The 18,871-nt window shown below is 42.2% G+C and overlaps 2 protein-coding genes across 2 annotated transcripts in view; both read left to right on the top strand.

Moving 5' to 3' along the window:
- The first annotated feature begins 3,268 nt into the window (after nucleotides 1-3,268).
- On the top strand, nucleotides 3,269-3,367 carry LOC147913181 (uncharacterized). Its single transcript, XM_087418914.1, has one exon. It carries the CDS (start codon nucleotides 3,269-3,271, stop codon nucleotides 3,365-3,367), a length of 99 nt encoding a protein of 32 aa, XP_087275040.1.
- Nucleotides 3,368-3,977: 610 nt separating this feature from the next.
- Nucleotides 3,978-18,871, top strand: part of ABL1 (ABL proto-oncogene 1, non-receptor tyrosine kinase) — a 144,205-nt gene continuing 129,311 nt past the window's right edge. The window contains exon 1 of the mRNA XM_004423583.3: nucleotides 3,978-4,115. Within this exon, the coding sequence (XP_004423640.1) occupies nucleotides 3,980-4,115 (136 nt within the window). The 5' untranslated portion in view covers nucleotides 3,978-3,979. The remainder of the gene's footprint in view (nucleotides 4,116-18,871) is intronic.

Here is an 18,871-nt window from a genome sequence, read left to right as displayed (position 1 = left end):
AGAAGGAATAAAGCTGCAATTTTTACATTGGTACTGAATCCCTGCAGCAACTTGTGGGTTGCTTTGCTTTATAGAAGGGAAGACAAAATTAGAGTGAACTTAATCACTTTTAATGAAAAGAATATATTAAACTTAAAGGGATTTATTCAGCATTTGGCAACATTTATTTACTTCTGTTAGGCGTTTGCTGGGCTCTGGATTATAGTTTTTTAAGTCCTCAAAAGTATCACTCTACAGTGTTAAAGTATAACTGTGAAAAAGTATAGTGCATCTCTAGAAGAAAATATTACAGTGTGGGCTGGGGGTTCACCTACAACCAGAAAATGGTGGCAGTGGAAAATGGAGACTCGGGGTAAGCCTCAGATCAAGCACGGTTGGCTTCCACACTGACTTGCATGAAGCACAGTCTCAGTCTTTGTGGAAAAGGAAACAAGATCTCATTTGATCCTCATGATAACCTTGTAAAGTTAGCAGATATGACTCCCACTTACAAGTGAAGAAAGTGATTCAGAGAGTTAAAGTGACTTGATGAAGCTCATTAGCAACTGAATCAGGAAAAGAAGTATCTTAAAGCAACCCTTCAGAGAATGTGTTGGACTGATTGTGAAAGGACATGGGTCCAGAAATTTTATTTCCAGCATTGAGTCTGATACTTTGGACTGTTAGTCATTTTGCTTATTGCCTGTCCCTCCCACTATGTATGCTCCAGGACAAGGATGAGCCCCTCCGCCCCATTGTATCCCAGCACCTAGAACAACGCTTGGCACACGGGCTCATTAATGCTTGCTGAATGAACTGTTAGCTCAAGAAATGTTATTAGAGAGTTCTGACTCGATTGCCCAATTTTAAGCTAAACTAGAGAGTGAAGAACGATGTGTAGGAAATGATTAAAGCATGAATAGGAATGAAAAGAAAGCAAAATCTTCAAAGAGAAAAATTGGGGTGGTAATCAGGATAAGATAATGGGTAAATAAAGGGAACAGGGGCATTGAAGTTTGTAGAGTGATCTCCAAGTCAGGACCAGGTTTGTCAGCCAGATTATTGTGTGAGAGAGCAAAGCTAAACTAATTAACATCTGAATATAAATTCCAGTTTTAAATTTGGGCACGCATTTTCATATGCTTCACATTCAGTACCTCCAAGTGACTATTTCTTCTTGAAGCCAATGTCTATATAAAATCAGCACCATCCCCAATCCAGCAGAAATATTTCTAAGATATATAACTCAAGACAATAACTGAACCTAAGACACCTAGAATGTGGCTCTGGTTTTCTCCCTATCAGTAGCAACTTCTAAAAAATCAATGTCTAATGTTAGGTCAACAGTTATTTGATACAGAATGGTACAGTGGAAAACTGGACTTTGGAGCAAGATCAACCCGGACTCCCAACTGTGTAGCTTTATCACATACTAGGCAAGTGACCTTGAGTAAGTCTAGTCCCTAAATCTGTTTGCCCATCTTTGTAATGGGGAATAATATTACATGCCCCATGGTTTAGAGTGAAGATTAAATGAGATAAAGTTTATGAAATGTGTAAAAGTGCGTGGCACAGAGTAGGCGCTGTCGTAAGTGGATTCTCTTAGAAATGGGTATATCCGGGTGAGGGGCATCGCTCTGCGGAGACATGGAGAGTGAAGAATGGGAGACCGGGGTGCCTTTTAGTTGTAGAAGATGGGTTATGACAGGTGTGGGTTTGGTGTGCGTGGGTCATTGGCTAGCTCTGTAGGCCTGCTAAACCCAGTAATCTGGACATTGTCTTGGCTAACATAGAGGATGTTTTTATGTGAATACGTGTTCACCTGTGAAATGAGGTCGTTACATTGTAAAGATTCATTCTAGCTCAAATATCTGATTGCGCCTGGCTTACCCTCCGAGAGGTGCTTAACAAAAGCTGTTGCTTTAATGAGTGAGCCTCCCGTTATCCCAAAGAAACAATGAATTCGTTAGCAATATGTCGGATGCTTTCCAGTCGTTTATTTTTCGCTAGTTCTAATATTAATGCTTCTTGGTAAAAAGGTGGAAATTGGGGAGGCGAGGGACATGAAAGCACCAAATACCTTGGTTTCCAGGAGCGAGCCAAATTTTCTCCCCTACATAGGTTTAAGGAAGTAATCCAACTCCGGTTCTGGGAAAATCCAATCCGCAGTTTTCCCCTTGCTTTGGCTCCTCGCCGGTCTTACTAGCGCTGGGGAGACATTTGCCAGCCCTACGCGAGACCGCCGAAAGTCCACCGGCTCCGAGGAGGGCGGGACCGAAGCTCGGGAGCAGGGAGCAAGGGGCAAGAAGTCTCGGGTGCGCGCGGATAGAGGTGGGCGCCGCGGGACTACAACTCCCGGCACACCCCGCGGGGTGCGCCGAAAGCGGTTGGCTGGGAGCCCTAGCCCCACTGCCCTCGCCGGCCAATGGGACGCAGGAGAGACATCACACCCGGATTCTCGAGGACCAGTGGCAGTACAGGGGAGGCGGGTGCTTCCTTACCACTCACCTTGCGCTCGGAAAAACCGCATATAAAAGGTCGTGCCGGGCCGGGCTCTGGCGGGTGGGGAGACCAGAGCCGGAAGGCGCGGCGGCGTGCCCGACAGCGGCGCCGGGAGGGCCCTGGTGCCCGAGAGGCACGCTCCAGACGTCGCCGGGGGCGGGGCCGGGGGCGGGGCCTGGCCTCGTTGTGGAGCGGCTCGTAATCCATCATGGCGGCCGCGGGGGTCGGTGTCCGTGCCTGAGCAGCGCTGGAGCCGGAGCCGGTTCCCGGGTCCTGCGGCTGAGGAGCCCCTCGGTTGTCCACGGCCCCTACCTGCGGGAGGAGGCTGGACCCCGCGGCGGAGCTCGGGCGATGTGACTGCCTGGCGGCGGCGGCCGTGGCAACGTGCGGGGCCGGGGGAGGGGGTGTCTCGGGCAGAGACCCCCGGGCTCGGGGCAGCTGAGGCGGCCGGGCCTCCTCCCCCCTCCGTCCGCCTCCCGCCCTCCGGGCCGCGAGAGTCCTTCGTCCCTTACAGCCCTGCCCCGGCTCTGGGACACTGGGGTGGTCTCTGTTTCCCCCAGACCCGGGACACCCCGTTTCCTGAGGCGTGGAGGAGCGTCGCCCCCGAGTAAGCCGCCCGTGCCCCGCCCCGGCAGCCTCCCTCTTCCCCCCGAGCCGCCCCTCGCTCCGACTCCTGGCCCCAAGTGTGGCCTCGGAGCCCCCCATTCATATCCCCTCCCTGCTGTCAAGGGGCCTCGCCTTCCCCCCAGGTTGCTCCCGCGAGCCTCTAATGCCCTGACTTCTTCCAATGTCACCTACGGCCCCCCTAGTCCCAGCTCAGCCAAAAACTTTAATGCAAACGAAAAGCTTGGACTGGTTTCACAGGCCTTTTAAAAAGCGGACTTAAAAGTTGCTGGCCATGCATTCCTTCTCGTCCGAGCCTAGGGCCAGCTCTGGCTGAAGTCTGGGTGACCCGTGTCCCTTTCCGGAGAGCAGGGTAGAGAAGCGGGAGCGGCAGCTAGTTCGGCAGGAAATTTGACGGAAGATGAAGAAACTAAGATAGGGGTGGGTGACTTCCACAGGAAGAGTTCTGGAGGAGCACCCCAAGACGATCGACATTTCCTTTACGTGTGGGAATCGAAGTGACTTGAGTATTACTGACCATTTTACAGCATCCTCTGTGAAGGTTTCCGTTTAGGTTTTTCTCCTTGAAAAGAAAAAAGCTGTTATTCAGCCAGTAAAAGACACTTAAAATCCAGAAACTTTTGGGTAGCATTGCAATTACATTACTTCAAATTGATAAACTGCGAAAATAATCGGAACTCCTGTTTACATGTGTCAACCTAAAAACTGCTTCCTTTTGTTATGGAAGATGTCTTTTGTGATTGACCTCAGTTACTGACTTGTGGAGATGCGGTGAATGTGCAATCCGACGTATACACCGTTTTCCTTCTAAGCTCACTGACTGTTCTGAACGATCTTGAGCCCTCTTCTGGAAAGGGGTGTCTATCGTTACTTTATGGGGCAGCAGCCTGGAAAAGTTCTTGGGGACCAAAGAAGGCCAAGTTTGCCTGCCCTGCACTTTATCAAAGGAGCAGGGAAGAAGGAATCATCGAGGCATGGGGGTGCACACTGCAATGTTTTTGTGGAACATGGTGAGTGCTTTGCAAGCTTTCTGGTCGTGTTTTTCCCTTTGTATTCAGCTTAGGAACGCGTATGGAACTTTTGAACAAGAGCACTTGTGTCAGTTCCTTGCATTTCTACTTAAAACTTCTGTTAACTATAGTTCTCTCTTAGTTTTTGGTGGAACTTTCTTTAACAAGAAGTTACTTGGTGACACTGTATGGCTTTCTTCAAAATCTGTTAGAGTTGCTTATTTCTCGCCAGATTCCCCTTCTAACTCACTGTTGACCATGGACAAGCCATTTTACTATTCTGGTTTCCTGAGGAGGTTGGGCTTAAGTGGTTTCTCAGGATCCATAGTCCATGGCTCTGGTCTAACCTAAGGCCTGGGCTCTTCCCTCGAGATGCATAGATGCTTTACTACTTTATCTACAGAGAGCTTTTATTGTATACTCAAAGTGGTGTGTGCTTCCCAAAAGGTTAAGAACCACAGATCCTAGTTGACACTAATATCCTTGACCTTTTCCATCGTAAGTAGGACTTGAAAATACTCACTTTGGAGGTTTGTGGGAAAAATCAGGTGGGGAAGCAGCATTCCTCGTGCATTGAGGATACCCAACTTTTAAATATTTTACCTTACACAAAGAGTAATCCTTTCCCCACGTATGGAGCTTTCCTCCTCTTCTTTCCTGTTTCAGATGACATCTGGGGCAAGAAAGGTTGTCTTTGACATTTTTGTGAATATATTTGGCATTTGAGTGCTGGCAGTACATGTGATACTGTTCACTTCCAGTAATTCTGTGTGAAGTTTTAAAACTAAGGGTCAGCTTAGGCTGAGGTCTGTAACAGGGGCCCGCCCTGAACCAGTTAATCAGGGTCCTGTTTGTGCTGTTGCAGCCTGACGTTTTTCAGCCTGTGTACTTTGTATGAAAATATCGATTGAGCCCACGCGCCCTATCAGCAAATGTAAGGTGTGTGTAAGTGGCGTATACTGTACTTCGAAACTCGCTCACGAGTACCTCTTAACAATGGGTGACAACAATAAACAAAGGTCTCTGTTCAGTGAACTGGTGTTTCATAGTTGAGGTTTGACCTTCTTACAGAAAAATATTCCCCTCATCTAAATAGTCTGGGTTCTTGGATTTTACTTTGCCTTGAAACATTAGTTATATTTTAGCATTGGTTTTGGACAGGCAAATGTGGTAATATGTTATGATGCTTCCCCAATTCTGGATTTATAAAGTAAATTACCATTTTTAACTAGTGATGCTCATGCAGCCTTAGATAGTGAAAATTGGTACCAACTTTTTGGAGAGCTTTGGTCGTATCTATCAGAATTTAAAATGTACGTACCCATGACCCAGTAATCTTACTTCTAGGAAACTATCCTAGTATGGAAGAGTGTAGTCCCCTTGATGTCCTAGTACCCCTTCAGGGGGTCCAGGGGTTAAAACTGTTTTCATATTAATACAATACTAAGATGTTATTTGCACTCTTTGCACTAATGGTGCAAAAGTAATGCAGACTCCTTAGCATGAATCAAGGCTGTGACATCTACTACGCTAGTGGCCGTTGTATTCTTCATGCCATGCGCTCATAGTAAAGAAAAAAAATCGGGGCCGGTTCCGTGGCTTAGCGGTTAAGTGCGCGCTCTGGTACTGGCGGCCCGGGTTCGGATCCCGGGCGCGCACCGACGCACCGCTTCTCCGGCCATGCTGAGGCCGCGTCCCACACACAGCAACTAGAAGGATGTGCAACTATGACATACAACTATCTACTGGGGCTTTGGGGGAAAAAAAAGGAGGAGGATTGGCAATAGATGTTAGCTCAGGGCCGGTCTTCCTCAGCAAAAAGAGGAGGATTGGCATGGATGTTAGCTCAGGGCTGACCTTCCTCACAAAAAAAAAAAAAAAAGAAAGAAAGAAAATCGATTTTTACTTAAGAATGTCCTTGGTGGCAGCAAAAATTATTAATTTTATTAACTCTTGACCCTTGTGTATATGTCTTTTGACTGTCCTGTGGGATGAAATGGGAAGTATGCACACAGCGTTTCTGCTGCGTGCTGAGGTATAAGGGTTATTTCTAGGAAGGGTGCTGGGGCGGTTGTTGGAGATGTAAGCTGAACTAGCCACTTTTCATGGACTGCCATTTTCACTGCAAACTACAGCCGACGAACGATGGTTATTCAGACTAAAAAATGTATAAAGGAGTCTTTCATGGACAACAATGGTATTATCTGTTGTCAATGATAAAATTTTAGGTTTCCAGGGAAAATTAGGATTTTGGAAAACTTGTGTTTGCTGCTGTGTTGGAGAGATTGGTGGTAATATTTGCAAATGTGATATTTTGATATAATGAAATGTATCATTTGGAAGATCTACATAATTCAGTGAACCAATATTTTCTAAATGATCAACACATGAAGTTGTAAAATCACACACAGGTAAAAGATCCGTTCAAGGTGCAAGGTGGACAGTGGATTTTAATGTGGCAATGCAAACGTTCATTGATACGGTTTTAGATTGTACATCACAACTAACCTTTAAGAAACTACCAAGTTTTGGTGTAGCTTCAAAGAAGAATAGTTACAATTATCTAAAAACAGGGGAGAAGTTATTTTCCAGTAATAATAAAATGTTTATTTTTAAATGAATAAATAATTTAAAATTTTCAGTTTAAATTTCTATATTGCAAATATTGATGAGATAACCTATATAAACAAAAGCCCTTTGGGGTCCTCAGTAATTTGCAAGAGCGTAAAAGAGGTCCTGAGATAAAATTTGAGAACTGCTGCTGTAGAAAGTCGACGAAGAAGGCACAGGAGGATGTTGATTGCCGGCATACTATCAAGTACTAACACCGAGAGACGGCCATGTAGTGGTAAGTGGAGAAAAGCAATTTGGAGATCAGTCTGCATGGTAGAGCCCCATTTTTGTAAAACAAAAATTATCTATCTATTTGTCCACGCACAGAAAAAAGTGTAGAAGGATTTAGACTAAAATAGTCGTTATCCCTAGGAAATTGGGATTTAGGTGGAATAGGAGAAAACTTTCACTTTTTACTTTGCATTTGTGATGTTCCAGATTTCTTTTTACGACAATTTTGTGTTATTTTGTAATATAAAAAGTGTGAGGATTTAAAAACCGAATTGATGGCAGCCCAATTAAATAGTCACTTCTTTTCGGCACCCTTTTATGAAAGAATTTGCCTAAGTCATATTTTAATGAAGACAACTCAATCTTTTTAGACTTTGGGTATTCTTTTTCTAGGGGAACACGGTCTTACTTTGTGTTATAAATTGTTCTTGATCTGTCATAGGCTGATCTTTCTAGAGTTGGTTAATATCCATATGGGTTGGATTTAAAAACTTGCAGTCGTAACATAACAGTGTTGGACCAGACGTGAATCTGAAAGCCAAGAATAATGTTCTGTGGTGGTGGTGGTGGTGGTGAATCTTAATGGAGCGGGCAGATGGCAACTTTTTGAGGTCAAAAGGGCTAGTCATATGTCCCAGGAGGGTAGGGGAGGGGAGGAGGAAACCATGATGTTATTTCATGTACCATATGTTACTTCTCAATTTCAGTGGCTTGACCAAGAAAATTTGCTTTTGGAAGAGTTGGTAAAACAGGATTGAAAGCATTCACTAGTAAACCTCTTTTCCTTAGTGTTTGCTTCCTTCTTCAACAAACATTTGGTGAGCACACACTATGTACCAGGTCGTGTTTCAGTCATTGGTGATACATTAGTGAGCAAAAACCTATCCCTGCCTTCCTGAAACTTACATTCTAGTGGGAGGAGACAGACCGTAAATAAGCTAAGGAAGTGAGATATAGAGTATGTTAGACGGTGGTAGGTGCTGAGGAGAAAAATAACAGAAGAGGGGATAGGAAATGTTGGGGGAGGATGGTTTTAGTTAGCGTGGCCGGAGAGGCCCCACTGAGAAGGTGGCGTTTGAATAAAGACCTGAAGGAGGGAGGTGAGGGGACAAGCTATGGAAATAATGGGGTAATAGCATTTCAGGCAGAGGGAATTGGGGTGCAAAGATCCCAGGGCAGAGCTTGCTTAGCACATTCAAGGAAAAGCCCAGAGTAGCTAGAACAGAGAGAGCAGAAGGAGAGTTGTAGGAGATAAAATGGGGGTGGTGGGACAGCGGCTGGAGAGAATGTGGCCTTGTTGGCCGTTTCAAGGATTTTGACTTTTCCTCATGTGATTTGGGAAGCCTTTGGAGGATTTTGAGAGAGGAGTAACAAGACCTGACTTCTGCTTTAATAAAGTCTGTGTGGCTGCTGTGTTCTGAAGGAGAGCAAAGGAGGAAGCAGGATTCCTCTTAGGAGCTGATTGCACTAATCTAGACAAGAGTGATGATGGCTTGCACCAGGGTGGTGGCAGCAGTGAAGGGGTCAGGTGCTGTGACTATCTGAAGGCACAGCTGACTGGGTTTGCTCTTGGATTAGGTGGGAGATGTGAGATGTGAGAGAAGTCGAGGGTGACTCCAAGGTTTTTGGACTGAATAACTGGAAAAATGGAGTTGCCTTTTACGGAAATGTAGACTAGAGGAGCAGGGATTTGGGAGGTGGGTTGGAGAGGATGAAGATCAGGCGCTTCTTTCTGGACATGCTGCATTTGAGATGCCTATTAGGCATCCAGCTGGAGATGTTATATATGCAGTTGAGTCTACAAACGTGAATTCAGGGAAGCAGTCGAGGCTGGAGAGAACCTGGGAGTCATCAGGTTATAGATGGTATTTAAAGCTGTGAGGACGGATGACCTCCCCAAGGGAGGAATCTCCCTGTATGCGTCTTTCATATATGTAAGATGATGTTCAATAGTTTATGAAATTAAGGCTTTACATTCTTATATAGGATTACTTTCAGTCTTTTTACTGGGGGGGAGTGACATTCAAATTTTGTATGGGAATGATTTTAACTCATCTTTAAGTTTTTGTTTTTTTTTTTAAACTTTTTATTTATTTATTTTTCCCCTAAAGCCCCAGGCGATAGTTGTGTGTCATAGTTGCACAGCCTTCTAGTTGCTGTATGTGGGGCGCGGCCTCAGCATGGCCGGAGAAGTGGTGCATCGGTGCACGCCCGGGATCCGAACCCGGGCCGCCTGCATCGGAGCGCACGCACTTAACCGCTAAGCCACAGGGCCGGCCCTCGTCTTTAAGTTTTAAATCCTGTTTCTCTGTGGATTTTCCCTAAATCAAAAAGTTGCAGATTTTTTAAAAATTTGCACACAGATTTTCCTATTTTTCTTAGTAGTGAATGTTTTTAATATAAAATCACTTCAATTTTTAAAGTTTTGTAGTGCTTTTCTAGTTAATGCTTTGAAAAATTGGGAGCTTCCGGGTTGGTGAACACGTGGGGACTTGGGGAGAGCGGCGCTCTCAAAGAGAGGGCGTGGAAGCCGCACGCCCTTCCCCTGTGCCTTGTCCTGCCTGTCTCTTCCATCTGCTGTTCCTGAGTTATATCCTTTTATGATAAACCAGTGATCTAGCATAATACAATTTATTTCTGGTTCTCTAACTTTAAGTTAGTACATCTGTATCCTTCAGGGTATTACTTATTTAATTTGTTTATATCAGATGTTTTCTTATGAGCTTAACTGAAAAGTGATTTTAAGAAATTGTTTACTCTCAGTTTAAAACTATAGTTCTCGAATAAAACTTTATTCAGGGTAATAGAATAGGAAGTTGATAGATCAACACTGTAGTTCCCATCATTGTTAACTTACAGTCGTGTGCAGCATAACGACGTTTTGGTCAAGGATAGACGGCATATAGGATGGTGGTCCCATATGAGATTAGTACCGGAGAGCCTGGGTGTGTAGTAGTCGGTACTGTCTTTGTGTAAGTACGCTCTGTGATGTTTGCACAATGACGAAATCGCCTCACAGTGCATTTCTCAGAATGTATCCCTGTCATTAAGGGACACATGACTATATACTAAACATCCGTACACAGTATGAGGTGGGAGAAAGTGCAGCTATTGTGTCTTATAGGTATTAAAGTTAAATCAGTCAGATTCTTAACAAGAAGTTGCATGGAAGGATTCTATCCATGTACTTATGTTAAGGATTGGGTTGTGATACATGAACTGTGAAAATGCAAAATTATGTGTATGTACATTTTTAAAGGCACCCTGTTATTTCTCATAGTCTGATACATTTTTTATGGCCACCTTATATTTCATGAAACCTTATTGCCCATTTAAAGAACTATGCTTATAATATAGAAGAAAATAGAAATTTCAGTTGTGGGATAAGTAAAGGAGAGTGATCGAAGATGATTTAACAAGAAGAGTTTTTACCTTATTTAAATGAAGCATCCTGTCAAAGAAAATAGTAGAAATAGGAGAAAACATGACGTCATTTTGTATTGGTTAGGACTTCGCTTGTGCTTCAGATCTCCAGGTGATAACCACTGGTGTGTGGTGAAGGTGTTGCAAATAGATGCATTTTTTGAGTGGGAGGAAAAGGGATGAGTTAACATGACTGAACTAAGGATTACACCCATAGGAGGATGTCAGGCATATTATCTGGGTCCAGGGAATAAAAAGATTAAAATTGCTCCTTAGAAGATGAGCCTCAGTCAAAGGAAGCACTCCGTTAAGGCCTTCCTTGCTGGTTTCTGCAGTTCCCTGACTCCTTGTCTTTAGAGTGGTTGTGCCTCTGATATCACTCTTCCGTGTGTTCAAAACCTACCTGCCTTTCAGATCTCTGCTCGGGTCCCACCTCCTTCTTGAACACAAATTTTGATGTGTTGTTTTCAATGTATTTAATTCCCAAATATTTGGGGGGTCTAGATAATCTTATTGATTTCTAACTTAATTCCACTATGGTCAGAGAACATCCTTTGTAAGATTTTAGTCTTTTGACATTTACTGAGACTAATTTCATGGCCCAGCCTATGACCTATTTTGCTGAATGTTCCATTTATACTTGAAAAGAATATGTGTTTTGCACTTGTCAGTTGTAATTTTCTATAAATATGAATTAGATCAAGTTGGTTGATAGTGTTTAAAATCTTCTGCATGCTGGGGCTGGCCAGGTGGCGTAGCGGTTAAGAGCGTGCACTCCACTGCGGCGGCCCAGGGTTCGCAGGTTCGGATCCTGGGCATGCGCTGATGCACCGCTTGTCAAGCCATGCTGTGGCGGCCCCCCATATAAAGTAGAGGAAGATGATGGGCATGGATGTTGAGGAAGATGGGCATGGATGTTAGCTCAGGGCTAATCTGCCTCAGCAAAAAGAGGAGGATTGGCAATAGATGTTAGCTTAGGGCTAACCTCCCTCACGAAAAAGAAAAATCTTCTGCATCCTTACTTTTTGTCTACTTTTTTAATCTATACTTTTGCCAAGGTTTTTTTTTTTTTTTTTTTGGTCCCTTTTTTTACTGAGAGAGGGATGTTAAAAATCAACAGCTATGATGTTAGATTTCTTTTTTTTTCTTTAATTCTATGCGGTTTGTTTTAGCTTTTAAAGCATTTGTTAGAAAACAAGAAGGGGGGGAACTAAGCATTTAACTCAAGAAGCTGAAAAAACGGAGAAATCCCGCAGTACACAGAAGGAAGAGAGTAGTACTAAAAATAAGAACAGATGTTAAGAAATGGAAATGAGGGCCGGCTCTGTGGCTTAGCGGTTAAGTGCGCGCGCTCTGATGCTGGCGGCCTGGGTTCGGATCCCGGGCGCGCCCCAAAGCACCACTTCTCCGTCCAGCGCGAGGCCGAGTCCCACGTACAGCAACTAGAAGGATGTGAACCTATGACATACAACTATCTGCTGGGGCTTTGGGGGGGAAAAAATGAATAAATAAAATCTTTAAAAAAAAAAAAAAAAAAAAAAAAAAAAAAAAAAAAATGGAAATGATCAGCAAAACCAAAAGCTGACTTTGAAAAAAAAGTGTACAATAGGCAAACTTCTAGCAGATTGGTGAAGAAAAAGAAAAGGCACAAATGAGTAATATTTATTTATTATTATTATTTTTTTAATTTTATTTATTTATTTTTTTCCCCCAAAGCCCCAGTAGATAGTTGTATGTCATAGCTGCACATCCTTCTAGTTGCTGTGTGTGGGACACGGTCTCAGCATGGCTGGAGAAGCAGTGCATCGGTGCACACCCAGGATCCGAACCCGGGCTGCCAGCAGCAGAGCGTGTGCACTTAACCGCTAAGCCACGGGGCTGGCCCATGAGTACTATTTAGAGTGAAAATATAACTGCAAATATTCTGTCAGTTTTTGTTTCATGTAGTTTGAAGCTCTAAGTCACTGACACTTAATGTTTTTTCTTTTCATTTTTCAATTTGGATACTTCCTGTTGATCTGTCTTCAAGTTCACTAACTCTTCTGCAGTTTCCAATCTTCAGTTTCCTTAAAATTGTCATTTCAGGTATTCTAAAATTTCTATCTGGTTCTTTTTTATACTTTACCTTTTTTTATTGAGGTTCATTGTCTTTTCACTCATTAGGTCCATCTTTCCCTCCAAATCCTAGAAGGTATTTATAATGAAGACCTTGTCTGCTATTTTAAATATCTGGGTCATCTTGGGGTCTGTTTTTATTGATTGCTTTTTCTCTGCATTGTGAGTCACATTTTCCTGCTTCTTTGCATGTTTAAAATTTTTTGCTTATAGATCAGATATGTGGATGTTACACTGTAGGGATTCTGGATCTTGTTTTACTTTAGAGAGGGTTTCATTTTGTTCTGACAGGCAGTTAAGTTACTGGCATATTCTTTTGGGTTTATGCTTTGTTGGAGTGAGTCCGTTTTGGATTCATCCTTAGTCCAGAGGCATGGCCCTTACTCTAGAAGTTGTTCTTTAGACTTAATGCTTGGTGTTTCTGGGATCTCAGCTAAGTGAAAGAGGTGCTCAGCAAAGTCTCTCTACTCTGGCTTGGCTGACGCTCGAGTGTCTCCAGGCACTGTGAAATCTTTGTATCTCTGTCCACTTCTCACCCTCGCAGACACTGCTGTCTGTTAAGCCTTACAGAATCTCACCTTGCACATGTGCTGCCCAGCCCTCAGCCATGGACCCACAGTGCACTTCCCTTAATCTTCTGCTCCCCACCACCCGAAACCTGCTCCTCTCAGGTGTCCTGCCCTACGAATTCTAGGTGCCTCAGCAGCCTTGAATTCCAATCTTGGCTTCCTCAGTTCAAGGAGACTGCTCTTCTCCGTGTAGGTACTATCTCCCTCCCCCGTGGTTGGGAAAGTGCCCCAGGTAGGAAGTTGGAGGTGACATGCAGCTCACCTGTATTTTTCTCTTCTCTCGAGGGTCACAGTCCTGCCTTGCCTGTTGGGCTTATGCCTGAAAACAGTTGTGTCATATATTTTGTTCAGTTTTACTTTTGCTTAGGGCAAAAGGGTGTCTCATACTGCTTACTGCATTATGGCCAGAAGCAGAAGTTCAGTTCTGCATTTTTGAGCCAAGCAATATATATTTTTTTGTGGTTTGGTGGCTTCTCTCAATCAACATTATTTTTGTAAGGTTCATGCATGTTGCTGCAGGTATCAGTAATTTGTTCATTTTCGTTGTTATTTAGTATTCCGTTGTATAAATATTCAAGAATTTATTTACCCATGCTATTATTGATGGATATTCAGGTTATTTTCAGTTTGGCTTCTTACGAATAATGCTTCTGTGAACATTCTTGTGTATGTCTATATATCTAGAAATGGAATTGCTGGATCTCAGGGTACAGGGATCTCATGTACAACTTTATTAGGAACTGCCAAAGAGCTTTCCAAAGTCAGTGTATCAATTTAGCTCCCATCTGCAGTATAGACGAGTTCCAGTTTCTTTACATTCTTGCCAAACCTTGATATTGTCAGTGTTTTATTTTTTTTTTTTATTTTTTTTTTTTTTATTTATTTTTTTTGTTCATCAGATCTTTAATGTTGACTTCCTGTGTGCTAGGTGCCTCACTAGACTTTGGAGAATGTGCTAACTGATGTCACATTAAATTCAAGTCCACACACCTTAAGTGAATCCTGGGTTTTCCTTGCAATTATAGTATATTACGGTATATATTACTTGTTCACTCATTCCTCCACTTTCTTTTTTTTTTTTTTTTTCAGGTGTACATCATTGTACTTCTATTTCTGCATAGATTACATCATGTTCACCACCAAAATACTAATTACAACCCATCACCACACACATGTACCCAATTATCCCTTTCACCCTCCTCCCTCCCCCCTTCCCCTCTGGTAACCACCAATCCAATCTCTGTCCCTATGTGTTTGTTTATTGTTGTTATTATCTACTACTTAATGAAGGAAATCATACGGTATTTGACCTTCTCCCTCTGACTTATTTGTCAGTGTTTTAAATGTTAGCTTTTCAGGTGGTTGTACAGTGGTATCTTATTGTAGTTTTAATTCTAAATTTCTTTGACAACTCATATAGTTAAGCACTTTTTCATATGTTTATTGGCCATTTGGATATTATACATATATACACATATGTGTATTTCTTATTGATTTGTAGGAGTTATTTATATATTCTCAATACAGGTCCTTTGTTGAATGTATTTATTGTAAATATCTTCTCACACTTTGTGGCTTGCCTTTTTATTCTTTTAATGGTGTCTTTGATGAAACAAAGTTCTTAATTATAGTGTTGTTCAATTTAATAATCTTTTTCTTTATGGTTAGTGCTTTTTTATGTCCTATATAAGAAATCTTTATCTACTCCAAGGTCATGAAGAAGTTTTATTCTATTATCTTTCATATTTAGATCCACAGTTCACTTGGAATTGATTTTTCTATGTAGGGATGATGGTTCATTTTTATTTTTTCCAATTCACCTAGTTCTTTAATTGAAAAGAATATCCACTACTGCATGTCAGGTCTCTATGTATGTGTGGGTCTGTTTGGGAACTCCATACTCTGCTCATTTGTTCTGTTTGTCTGTCTTTGCACCAGTGTCATACTGTCTTAAATACTGTAGCTTTAAAATAAGTCTTAATGTCTAGTAGAGTAAGACCTCCAAAACTGGACCTCCAAAATCTTCAAGGTTGTCTTGGCTATTCTTGCTCCTTTGTATTTCAAAATACATTTTAGAATCGGTTTAATCAATTTCCATACCCAAACCAAAACACCCGTCAGGATTTTCTACTAGGATTGCACTGAATCTATAGATTGCTTTCATCCGAGGAATAAATATTGGAATATAAAGAATTCTTATTGGTCAAAGCAAGCTGTTTCAGGAGACATTTTTTTCCTGTTAATGATAAAGGCTAAATGATTCCTATAAATTGTTGCAATTTTCAAAATATCTGCTTCTTTTTCCAGATTCACCCTTCTGTGATTTTTTTGTTGTTGTTCTATTTTTCTTTGACACTCAGTACTTGGTTCCTTGATGGTGGAGATGAGGTTTGTACATCTTCATGGGTCAAGCACTATATTTTTTATAGATTAGATGCTCAGTAAGTATGGCATTGAATCTAATGAAGTGATTATCTCCAGTGTCTACTCTGTATCATGTCCTGTGTCAGTCTGGGGTAGTACCGCCGATCACCCCAGGACAAGGGGACAAGATAGCTAGCCAACAAAAGGCTCTTTGTGTCCAGTTTACAGTCCTGAGGACCACCATTGGCCATCTGCTTGGGACAATGGTTATCGCCTTTGAATCAACAGTGTGGGGTAGGTCCAGCAAATGGGCTGAGGCAGGGGGCACTTGTTCAGTTTAATCATGGTTGTTGAGCAGTGGGGAGACCCCTGTTGGAGCCAGCAGTACGTTTCATCTCACTTCTTATCTTTTCTATGCCAAGGGCTGCTTGTGACCACTAACTGAATCCAGAAGTACAGTATAGGAGTGTAGGGCTGAATTTATGGTAATACCTAAGCTAATTGGAACCTTCACTCAAATAGCTTTTATTTTTGGCACTTGCACTTTTATGAGATAGAAAGAAAGGCAGCCAATCCAGTATCAAGAATTTAGTCAAAACAAACAATTCCAGGATTTGCCCTGGTATTGAATAGATTCAGTATAAACTTCTGTACTTTCTACTTCTGCAGTATCATATAGTAATTCATAGTTTGGTCCTTCTGTAGCATCCTAAATTGCAAAGAGTGTCTCTTGTGGATGTGTAAAGATTTAAGAATTTTTAAAGTACTTTCATATACTTTTTTTTTTTGAATCTATGATATAGGTAGGAGAGACATTATTCCTGTTTTTCAGTAGAGAAAGCTGCAGTTCAGGGTGGTAAAGTGGTGTTTTTAGGATTACATTGCTGATTCGTTATAGAGCAGGGGTTGAAATCAAGTGTTTCTTGATAGCTTGAGTATTTTTTCTATCAAAAACATTGCTTTTTGAAGATGGATTAATGCCTTTTGAAAATCTTGTGATGGGGTTTGGATTTATAATTCATTTAATCAAAATTTTTATTTTTTCACCATTTTGTGGAGTATGTTTTTAATACTCTATTGAATATGCTTACCGTTTGATAGTTAGGTGTTTGGGGATGGTAGTGTGTAACAAACATACTTTATTTATGCTTTTATAATTTCTTTTTTTTTTAATTTTTTTGTGAGGAAGATCAGCCCTGAGCTAACATCTGTGCTAATCCTCCTTTTTTTGCTGAGGAAGACCGGCTCTGAGCTAACGTCTATTGCCAGTCCTCCTCCCTCTTTCTTTATCCCCAAAGCCCCAGTAGATAGTTGTATGTCATAGTTGCACATCCTTCTAGTTGCTGTATGTGGGACGTGGCCTCAGCATGGCTGGAGAAGCGGTGCGTCAGTGAGCGCCCGGGATCCGAACTCAGGCTGCTAGTAGTGGAGCGCGCGCACTTAACCGCTAAGCCACGGGGCCGGCCCTATGCTTTTATGATTTCTAATTTTATGTTTTAATGAATTTAATTTTACAATTCATAATTTTGAAAACCTGTAAATTTTTCTACAAGGTTTGTGGCTGTTTTAAAATTAATTTTTAAATTAAATTTAATAATTTTGAGTAGATAATACATTTTCTGATTTAAGCTACGAGACTATATTACAAGTGTATATTCCAAGGAGCTTGCTTCTGCCCCAGCCCCTCTATCCTTTTCATTCCACTGCTCCCTCTGGGCAATCAGTTTTATTAGTTTCTTTTTTATCCTTCCAGTGTTTCTTTTTGCAAATACAAACAAATATGTACTTATTATACAAAAGATAGCATACATTTACTGTTCTGTGCTTTACTTTACTTTGTTTTTCACTTGATATCCTCAGGATCTCTCCATAGTGGCATATAGATAGCTTCCTTTTTCTTACGGCTGTGTTGTATCTCACTATCTTGGAAGTATCACTGGTTTTTCAACTAGTCCCCTGTTTCTGGACATCTTAGTTGTTTCCAGTCTTTAGCTATGACAAACAGTGCTGCAAGAATAACCTTATATCTGTCATTTCATACTCGTGCAAGTGTAGCTGTGGGAGAGATTCCTAAAAGGGGGCGTGCTGGGCTAAATAGTTAATGCATTTGCAACTTTTATTAGTAGATGGTTGTTACTTAGTAGATTAATAGTAGTAGATAGATAGGTGGTGATATAGATACTACATTGGTAGATGTTACTGCCCAATTCCCTCCCATGAGGGTTGTACTAGTTTACACCCCCGTCACGAATAATGCACGAGAGTGGCTGTATCCCCAGAGCCGAGCCAAGAGAGTGTGTTGTCAACCTTTGGGACTTTTACCAATCTGATAAGAAATAGTATCTTAGTATGGTTTTAATTAGTAGCTCTCTTATGAGTAAGGTTGAGCATTTTTAATGTGTTTAAGGGACAAACGTATTTATCTTTCTGTGAACCATCTCCTCAGGTTCTTTGTGTGTCAGATACCTAGATAGGGAACTGTGCAGGGCTGGGTTGGTTGCCCACGTAGCATCTGCTGCCCTCTGGCCCTTCACCCCCGTGTATCTCACAAGGGATGGCTCCATCCCAGGCTCCTGAGTAGGCAATTTTCAGCCTTGTCTCTACATTAGAATTTCCTCAGGAGCATAAAAAGACTGTGTCCAGGTCCTACCCCCAGGGGTTGATTTAATTGGTCTGGGGAGATGCCTGAGTATCATTTTTTTGTTCTCTTGTTTAGTAAGGAGAGACTTCATTCAGAAGGATGATTTCAAGGCAGGAGAGGGACTGTTGCAATTGAGAGAGAGTGCTCTGACCACGAGGTCTGCAAGTGTCTCCTTGTTTCTGTTTTTAACTCTCCGAGTGACTCTCATGGGCAGCCGGGATTGAGCATCAGTGGTCTAAGCCAATCATAGGCATCCTAAACTGACCCCGTCTGAGGGGAAGCAAGCCCTTTTCTTCCCTGGTGTTGGGACTGGGTCTTTGCTTCTGGTAGCCAGGCATAAGCCGTGTAAACCCTGAGGGCAGCCAGCCTCAGGCTGGAGCTGAAACCCTGGGGAGGGGCCGGGCGGGAGAGTGGGGACAGTGTGAGACTGCTGCATCCACCTTCCCTCTGGACTTCAACTTAGGTGACATAATTCATTTCCTTGTCGTTTAAGCCATTTTGAGTTGGGGTCCCCATTACTTGCGTCACCAGTGTTCTCACTGAAAAAGTAATAAATTTTAACCTGATCGGTGTTTTCTGCTTTCTGTTTTTGAAAGAAAAATGGCAGATTCCATTGACAAATGATATTACAATTCCTTATATTTGTTTGGCTCTTTAGTTTATATACCACTTTCACACTTGTTTCTGTTTTGTAAAGTTGGCAAAATCCTGTCTTCTGAAGATATACCCTTACCTCTGCCTACCACAGGGTACTAATTATATCCCCAAGGTATACTGTTGGCACTGCCTTGTGATAACAT

This window comes from Ceratotherium simum, chromosome 29, assembly GCF_057802395.1.
Source record: "Ceratotherium simum simum isolate JZ-2026a chromosome 29, ASM5780239v1, whole genome shotgun sequence".
NCBI lineage: Eukaryota > Metazoa > Chordata > Mammalia > Perissodactyla > Rhinocerotidae > Ceratotherium > Ceratotherium simum.
This window is presented reverse-complemented; position numbering and strand designations above follow the sequence as displayed.